The sequence below is a fragment of the Labeo rohita genome, chromosome 23 (genome assembly GCF_022985175.1).
Source record: "Labeo rohita strain BAU-BD-2019 chromosome 23, IGBB_LRoh.1.0, whole genome shotgun sequence".
Lineage (NCBI taxonomy): Eukaryota > Metazoa > Chordata > Actinopteri > Cypriniformes > Cyprinidae > Labeo > Labeo rohita.
In genome coordinates this window covers 23,762,614-23,772,268 of record NC_066891.1, presented here as the reverse complement: position 1 = coordinate 23,772,268, position 9,655 = coordinate 23,762,614, and the positions used below count along the sequence as shown (strand labels likewise).

The 9,655-nt window shown below is 34.1% G+C and overlaps 1 protein-coding gene across 1 annotated transcript; it reads right to left on the bottom strand.

The window, feature by feature from the left end:
- Positions 1-92: 92 nt before the first annotated feature.
- On the bottom strand, positions 93-7,885 carry ttll9 (tubulin tyrosine ligase-like family, member 9). The gene is made up of 14 exons (XM_051096734.1): positions 7,814-7,885; positions 7,549-7,598; positions 5,400-5,492; positions 5,202-5,313; positions 4,937-5,122; positions 4,780-4,848; positions 4,597-4,687; positions 4,177-4,217; positions 2,427-2,514; positions 2,269-2,327; positions 1,994-2,190; positions 1,782-1,895; positions 1,567-1,688; positions 93-220 (listed from the first exon to the last, which is right to left on the bottom strand). Exons 1-14 carry the CDS (start codon positions 7,826-7,828, stop codon positions 150-152), a joined length of 1,308 nt encoding a protein of 435 aa, XP_050952691.1. The 5' UTR covers positions 7,829-7,885; the 3' UTR covers positions 93-149.
- Between the last annotated feature and the right edge of the window lie 1,770 nt (positions 7,886-9,655).

Below are 9,655 nucleotides of genomic sequence, written 5' to 3'. Positions count from 1 at the left end.
TGTGGAAATTGATAGAGGCTCATTGGATGAAAATCTTCAGGGATTTGCCATGTCTACTGGGTATTTAAATGCACTCATCTGAATACTTAGGTGCATATTATAACATTTGTGAGATTGTCATGCTTTAATTTGATGTAGTCTGCATGTTGTCATGTTCTTTTTTGTCCTGGGAAAGGCTTTAAAAGCTGTTGAAGCTGTTTCTGACCATCATTCACACAACCTGTGTGAATACAAAGCAAATAGCATTTGTACTTATTGCAGGTGACATTAGTAAATGCTGCTATAATATATGATGTGACACTTTCCACAAGTAGGTGTTCCATTATTATTAGAAATTAACATTTTATTTACTTTTATACATTTAATTTGTATATTTCCTTAAAGGAATAGTTCACCTAAAAGTACAAATTTGCTTAAAATTTACTCACTCTCAGGCAATCCAAGATGTAGATTGCTTCTTCCTCAGAACAGATTTGGAGAAATGTAGCATTACATCACTTGCCCCCCAGTTAACCCTCTTGAGTGAATGGGTGCCGTCAAAATGAAAGTCCAAGCAGCTGATAAAAACATTACAATAATTCACAACATGAATCCAGTTTATGTTAACATTTTGTAGAGTGAAAAGCTGCGTGTTTGTAAGAAACAAATCCATCACGAAGGGGTTTTAGCCTTTTTAAAGTCCTCTGTCCTTAATATTGCTTTCCCGATGAAAAAGATGTCTCGTCTGAATCAGGAAGTGACAGTTTAATATTAAAATGTTTTAACAAAGAATTAGTTTATTACAAACAAACTTTTCACTTCAAGAAGTTAATTGATGGACTAGAGTTGTGATGTCTTTATCATTTGTTTGGACTCATTGTGACGGCACCCATTCACTGCAGAAGATCCTATAGTGAGCAAGGGATGTAATGCGAAATTGCTCCAAATCTGTTTCAATCATACAGCTTTTGGAGGTTTGTAACAGAAATGTGATTTTTGGGTGAACTAGCCCTTTTCAAAGCACTGTACCTTATTTTTTGGAAAGTATGCATTTAGTGTTAATAAATATATGTGACCCTGGACCACAAAAGCAGTCATAAGTAGCACGGCTATTGTAGCAATAGCCAACAATACATTGTATGGGTCAAAACGATCGATTTTTCTTTTATACCAAAAATTATTAGGATGTTAAGTAAAGACCGTGTTCCATTAAAATATTACGTACATTTCCTACCGTAAATATATCAAAACTTAATTTTTAATTAGTAATATGTATTGCTAAGAACTTCATTTGGACAACTTTAAAGGCAATTTTCAGATTCCACCCTCAGATTCCAGATTTTCAACGTTGTATCTCGGCCATTGTCCTATCCTAACAAAAATACATCAATGGAAAGCTTATTTATTCAGATGATGTATAAATTTCAAAATTGACCCTTATGACTGGTTTTGTGGTCCTGGGTCACATATTTCTTATTCAACTGTGTGACAAAAAATGCCTAAGAGTGTATAAAAAGCTCAACTAAGCACGGCTCATTGAGTGTACTATAGGTCAACATCTCCATTGAGGCAACGTAAGATACTGACCGAGATTTGTATTTGCCACGAGGCAAGAACTACCCAGAGCCTCTAGTCCGACATCCGTGTAGACAGGTCCATCGTTCCACATTAGGTCAAACCCGCCAACCCTCTTCTCCTTGCCTGTCAGGCTAATTGCAAAAGAATGTTTTGGACAACAGTGTCAACATACACAATCCTCCACTCTCTTCCATGTAATTTTATATCATTTTGTCAAATCCTACCGGCCTTCCATGTCTACAATGTGGAGGGTGTCCTCTAGCAGTCTGTATTTTAGGTCATAGTCTTCCTGACTGCTGGCTGTGAGGGATGGTGAAGCGTTCACTTCAATTAGCCACCTGCATGATGACAAACTGTGCTGTCGTTTGTTTAGTTGTGCAATTCATACATTCTAATAAGCATCCCATCAAACTAAGCATTCAAAAATGAATCTCACGGCTTTAAATCCTGGTCCAGTAGTATGTCATAACCGTACAACTCAAAACAGTGTTTGTCATTGATGATGGTCTTCTGAACACTAAGCAGGCTGCGAATAAATATGTTGTCAATTTCTTTAAATAGAGTCTGCACTGTCTCGAAGCCATGCTTAGCAGTCAGATACTGTCGTAGCTGCTGCATCTGCCACTTGCAACCCTGAGAGAGAGTGAAAGACAGATCACTGCTTTTTAATAGTACTTAATAGTACAGTATGTCTGGTTACTTCTAACATACCTTTTCAGGATCATAATCAGGAGCTGTTTTTTGCACTGCAACATTGGTAAGATGAACATCTGTGTACGTCAAGGTTAAAGGGGATAAACAAGTGAATTCCTGTACTATGGGGCGTAATATAAAAATAGTGTGTATTTCAGAAATGTTGCAAAGGATACACTGATCGTCTATGCTACTAAGAGAGAACCTGGTGTTGGAAAATCGAGCAAAACCATCACGATACAGCCAGGCCTTCAACGGAATATACTGCAAAAAAACACAATTTTGTGTTGCACAGTCTTACAAATGACGCATTCAAAACACTGAAAACGCAACAGTGATGTAAAATCTAAAACAGCAATAACAAACATGCTGTGTGTAATACTTTGTTCACACCATGTCATAATTACAATAATTACTAGATGATGTTCTAGTTTAAGCTTTTAATGTTCTTATACTCTGAATTGTATAGTTTCTCTCGCAACCCTATTAAAAGGACAGTTCACCCAAAAATGACACAATCACAATACAAGTAACAGTTGTTATGCAAATGCATTATTAATAAACCTAATAGTTTATTTAATGTGGCATTAGTTAGCTATTCAGTTGTGTTAGCCACATTAAACTACTATATGACTTGCATTTATTTTTTTGTACTATTATAACATTAACAATAGTCACATATAAAAATTACAAAATAACTGCTTTTTACTGCTGAAGCCTTTTTCATTTTGAGTGTTTCTTTTGAACAATCAGGTGGTACACGTCAGAGCAAAGAGGAAATTCATAGTTAATTCATGTTGAAATTTGTGAATGCTTTTCATTAATTGAAATCTCATGATTGCACATCTGCCATTTCACCATAATTTCAGTAAAATTGCAAAATGAATGGCTTCCCATTGCAGCAGGAGAAAGTACTTTAAAGGAGAAGTTCCAGAACAACAATTTACAAATAATTTACTCACCCCCTTGTCATCCAAGATGTTCATGTCTTTCTGTCTTCAGTCGTAAAGAAATTATGTTTTGAGGAAAACATTTCAGGATTTTTCACCATATAATGGACTTCATTGGTGCCCAGATTTTAAACTTCCAAAATGCAGTTTGAATGCGGCTTCAAAGGGCTCTAAACGATCCCAGCCGAGGAAGAAGGGTCTTATCTAGCGAAACGACCTGTCATTTTTTTCACAAATAAAAATTTGTATACATTTTAAGCACAAAAGCTCATGTAGCACTAGCTTTTGGGATCCACGCTGCTACAAATCACTAAGTTCATCGTCTGTGTTCTCCGGCTCAAAAAAGGTAGAGTATGGCGAAAAGCTCCATCTCATTTTCTCCTACAACTTCAGAATCGTCCAACATCATTTTACCTATTTGTTTGTAAGCAGCGTTTGACTTACTTGCACTTCCTTAGTCTTTCTTTGTTCGCGTTGTAAACACTAGGTCTGTAGTTCCGCCTACGTTCCACATGACCTTTTGATGCGATTCAATAGTACGTAGCGTCATGAACGCGCATCCCAGAGCCTGTGCTACACAAGCTTTTATGCTTAAAAAGTATACAAATGTTTATTTTCGAAAAAAAAAAAAAAAAAGACCAATCGTTTCACTAGATAAGACCCTTCTTCCTCGGCTGGGATTGTTTAGAATCCTTTGAAGCCGCATTTAAACTGCATTTTGGAAGTTCAAAATCGGGGCACCAATGAAGTACATTATATGAAGAATGAAATGCTTTCCTCAAAAAACATAATTTATTCACGACTGAAGACAGAAAGACATGAACGTCTTGGATGACAAGGGGATGAGTAAATTATTTGTAAATTGTTGTTCTGGAAGTGGATATCTCATTTAACAGCGAAAAACAGCATTGCATTTTTTTGAAAAAAACAAAACAAAACAATTTCATAAAAAAAATAAATAATAATAATTACTTACTGATGTGACGAGAACATAGACTCTCAAGTCAAATTTTCTCCCTGTTGATAGATAACATATACATGTTATACATGTATACATGTCCCAATAGGGTGGCATCCACTTAATAATTTGAATTATAATTATAATTTACACTACAATAACTACAATACTGAGGGGCAGATCACTGTTACTATTTGCAATTAGTAGTTTAAATAGCAAAAAACCCTGCTATTCTAACATAGTTACTTGCACTTAGTGCAATAAAGTAGAATCCATTGCTGTTTGCACTTAGTGTTAATAGCATCTATCACTAAGAAAATGTGCAATTTTCACTTAGTTTAAATAGCATCTAATTGCTATTTACATTAGTGTAAATAGCATCTATCACTATTTACACTTAGTGCAAATAGCCACTGCCCATATATTTTAGGTAGATACCAGCTATGAGGTAGGGATTCTCAATGTAGCGCTGAGCGACATAGCTCTCAACTTGAGCCTCATCTTTCTGTTCTTCAGAGCGGGACCCATCCTAAAACCAACAACAGCATCAGTACACAACATAGTGAGTAAATAATCACAGAACTTATTTTTCTGAGAGTCAGTGTGTCAAATGTGTATTACCTTCTTCCAATCTATGATATCTTTGAGTTTTCGAAACAGAAAAATTCCTTTCCCTTGAGATCGTGCTACCTGTGTTGGGAAAGTATTATTATAATGGATGACCTGTTGATGATCAGTTTGGTAGTATCGTACACAGGGCACTGGTATAAACACTCACAGGCTTCATGATCCAGGTGCTTCCTGGGCTTCTCTTAAATTCTTCTACAAAAATGTGATATTCACTGGGCAGCACAAACGTACAGGGAAAAAAGTCACATTTGGCCGCCTCTAAACGCCCAGCTTCCCGCTCTAAAGTTTTTCTGTACCTCTTCAGGTTTTTTACCATTAGGTTCTTACGGGTCAGCTAAAAAATATAGATAATTTATGATTATTTTCAATTAAATATTCTGCATTTAACTCATCATAATTCGCGTAATACAGACCTCGTAATGGTTACGGAAGTGACATATCCGCACATGCTCCTCCATGTATGAGTGATCAAAGTTCTCTCTCAGCCACCCAACATCACACCAGTTAAAGTCCCAGTCGCCATCACTGTATGGGTGAATGCGAATGCATGATGCAACGATGATACACTAAATAGGGTTTAAAAACACATGCAGGAAAAGCACAGCACTTACTCTTTCACCTCTACCCAGCCTGGTCTCTGGTTTAGGACGTCCTGTATAGTGTTGGTGAGGCCACATCTGTACCGTATGCAGCTCCTTCCTTCTCTGAGGTCAAAATAAACCACACTGGATTGCTAAACTACCTTTTATACATACATACATACATAAAAACAAATATTTAACCTTAAGAGAAACTTTAAAGCACTTTAAATGCAATTTGTACAAACATCTATACTACCAGTCAAAAGTATTTGAACAGTAAGAGTTTTAATGATTTTGTTTCTGCTCACCAAGCCTGCATTTATACAGCAAAATACAGCAAAAGTAGTACTATTGTGAAATATTTTTACTATTTAAAATAATTGTTTTCTATTTGAATATATTTTAAAATATTATTTATTCCTGTGCTCAAAGGTAAATTTTCAGCATCATTACTCCAGTCACATGATCCTTCAGAAATAATTAAAATATGCTGATTCGCTGTTCCAGACGCAGGTATCATTCTTCTTATTATTATTATTGATATTTAAAAAAAGAAAAAAACAATCTAAAGATCAGCATTTATCTGAAATAAAAAGCTTTTGTAACATTATACCCTATACCATTCAAAAGTCAGTATTTTTTTGATCAATTTTTTGTTTTTCAAAACTGATGATAAAGAAATTTATGATGTTACAAAATATTTTTATTTCATATAAATGCTGTTCTTCTTAACTTTCTATTCATCAAAGAAACCTGGAAATTACATTCTACTCAACGGTTTTCAACATAATAATAATAATATTAACAATAATAAAAATTTCTGAAGGATCATGTGACTGAAGTAATGACGCTAAAAGTTCTGATTTGAAATCACAGGAATAAATTACATTTTAAATATACAGTACTGTGCAAAAGTCTTAGGCCACTAGTATTTTCGTCAGCAAAAAATGGTTTAAAGTCAGTTAAAGTCGGTCTTTTGCTGTAGTGTGTCAGTAGGAAATATCGGTTTACATTTCTAAACATTCATTTTGCCATTAATCGTAATAATCCAGTGAGATTTGTGTTTGCACAAGGAGTCTGACAACAGCAAGTGCTCTGCACAGAGATCTGATCTCATCATCATCCAGTCTGTCTGCAATGACATGAAGAAACAGAACAAACTCAGACAGACTAAATCCAGAAGAACTGTGACAAAGTCTCCAGGATGCTTCAAGAAACCTACCTGCAAAGCTGCAGCACTGTTAAAAGTTTTAGGCACTTGTGTAAAAATGCTGTAAAATGAGGATGCTGTCATAAATAGATTTTCTTTATCAATTACCTTCTATTAACTAAATAAAATCAACATTTGGTGCCACCATTCTTTGCGTTTACAGCAGCAGGTGCACTTGCGCAAAATTTTTCAGGTAGCTTTGCAGGTAGGTTTCTTGAAGCATCCTGGAGACTTTGTCACAGTTCTTCCGGATTTAGTCTGTCTGAGTTTGTTCTGTTTCTTCATGGAAATGTATACCAATATTTTTTACTAACGCACTACATCAAAAGATAGAAATAACTTACTTTAAACCATTTTTTAGCTGGTGAAAATACTAGTGGCCTAAAACTTTTGCACAGTACTGTATATTCAGATAGAAAACAGTTATTTTGAATAGTAAAAATATTTAACTTCATTACTGTTTTAACTTTCATTACGACTTTATAAAACTAAAAATGAAAAAAAAAAAAAACAACTTTTGACTGGTAGTGTATATTTTTGTAAAATAATAAATACAAAAATACCCAATGAAACAATGGATGTATTTTTATTCATTTTTAAGTATGTTAAGTATGTAAATTTTTATTTATTTATTTTAGATTTTTAAATGTTTTGGTAGGAAGTCTCTTATGCTCACCATAAGAGCATTTGTTTAATCAAAAATACTAGAATGTTTTATTGACTAGAAAGCTTTAATAACTATAAAGTTAAAAAAGAACTATTTATTTTAAAATTTATATTTTTTGTAACATAAATGTCTTTACTCCCACTTTTGATCAATTAATGCATCCTTGCTGAATAAAAGTATTAATTTCTTTTAAAAAAATAAACATAAATCCGTATTAATCCCAAACTGTAGAACGGAAGTGTGAAATACTTCAACACTTTAATGAATGTCATTGTATTAGAAACAAAAACTTACAGACTTACCCTTCTTTTTTCCTTTGTGAACTGTAGGCCCCTTTATGTCCAGCTGTCTGCTGTTGAAGGTAAGTTTGTTACAGCAAACCAGGTTAAAGTGGAGCGTCACACATAACTTTGTGTTGCAATGCTAATTTTAAAGACAGTTTGCAGCAATGGCTCCTATTAAGTAAATACTTATTTATATCAGCGGTCAACCGTGGTTTTAAATATAGCACATAATACCATATAATTTAGTTGTAAAATGTGTTTGCTTCAAAAGTTACCCTCTTACCTTATTCTTGGACATTTTAGAAACTAACCCTCTGATAACAGCGGAACATTAGCAGCGTGAGCACTAGAACTGTAGTCTGTGTGTTGTCATAGCAACCACCGTGCGAACCAATCACCTCGCTGCATACCGTAGTGACGCAAACGCAATATGACTGTACTCTCTCTCTCTATATATATATATATATATATATATATAATACCTTAAAATACAAAAATATAAAATATTTAAGTCTTTAAAATAAATAAATAAGCCAATCTGCTCTTAGTTACCGCATGTAATAAGACTGTTTTTCGTTTTATTATTATTTATTATTATTTCCTGTCAATTCACTGACTCATAAAAGTACGGAACCCCTTAAGGGACATGGTGGTGAAAAAAATCAGAGTGAGTGAAAAAAAAATTCAGGGTGGGAGGAAAAATATTTTTCAGATTTTTTTGCGTTCCCTCGCAAAACTTTGCGTTCTCTCGCAAAACTTTTGCGTTCTCTCGCAAAACTTTTGCGTTCCCTCGCAAAACTTTTGCGTTCTCTCGCAAAACTTTTGCGTTCTCTCGCAAAACCGGTTGGGTTCGGACAAACACTTCCTGTTTACTCAGCTCAGTATGTTCACAACGGAGCGGTTCATATAAGTTTTATACTGAACTTGAACTCAAGTGGCCTATTATAGAAATACAGTCATTTAATTGCTTATAGTTTAAGGCACGATTTGGGAAAATCCTAAAACGCTTAATGTGGATTAATGTAATAAAACAGTGACAGCGGAGGCCCAATTCGGTATTAATAAATGCTATTCATACTAATAAAAATTTTAATATTAATAGCATTACTCTCAATAAAGCAGTCATAAATGCAACTTGCTTTTCTTCCCACAGAAAACCTTTAGGATACAGAAAACGCTTAATGGAAGCTAATGGACGAATTAAGACGGTATTTGTAGTTACAGTGGTTTAAGTATAGTAACCATGGTTAATTTGTTTGCTGCTTGTTTAAAAAAACATTATAAGTTTTTGAAAGGAAAAATAAAACAAACAAGTCACGTAGCCTGTTAGTCCCATTTTATTCAGAAATAATACTACCAGCAGGCCTACAGCGTGTTATAATACCAACATTATAAACACACATAGCCTAGGCCATTAGTTCCCTGCACTTCACAGCAAATCCTTTAAATTTAACCGTATTCAGAACAGACCAAAAACTAAAACCAAAAAACTATAACTTATTCATTTTTAATGAATACATATAATATAATGCAGTATATAATAATAGGTATAAGCTTATAGCTATAAATAAACTAAAATAAATAATTTAAAGCGAAACTGAAAGTATGGGCTCACGTATGGCTCTCCTTCAGCACAAATCCAAATGTTTCCATATTCACAATGTATTTGCAGCTAAACCATTAAATTAACCGGGCTTTGTACGTTCCAATATCGACATGAAAAAATCATAGTGAACAAAAATGTGCCGCAGTGGATTGGACCGGTGCTCACGCTGTACGACACAGACTAATACAGACTATTTAAACTGACTAGTGTAACTTTGTATCTGTTTGGGTGATTCTGTGTATTATTTAAATAATGAACAGGCTGCGAGGCGCCGGCGCGATCAAATAGCTGATATATAAAAACTGTAAAAAAAAAAAAATATATATATATATATATATATATATATATATATATATATATATATATATAAAAACTGTCTTCCATACAGAAAAATACCCTGTGCGAGTTATTGTTTTTCATGTTTAAAATAGGAGAATGCAATATCCAAACGACTGCAAATGCAACATTTATTTTATAGCAGTTCAACAAAAAGGGTAATATTAAGTGACATTTTAAATG

What these genes read in the sequence shown, in the direction of transcription:
- ttll9 (XM_051096734.1), bottom strand. An exon ending in GGCTGGGTAGAGGTGAAAGA is followed by an intron (nt 5,314 to 5,399) that starts GTAAGTGCTGTG and finishes TCACCCATACAG; the next exon opens with TGATGGCGACTGGGACTTTA. An exon ending in ATTGTAGACATGGAAGGCCG is followed by an intron (nt 1,689 to 1,781) that starts GTAGGATTTGAC and finishes TTTTGCAATTAG; the next exon opens with CCTGACAGGCAAGGAGAAGA.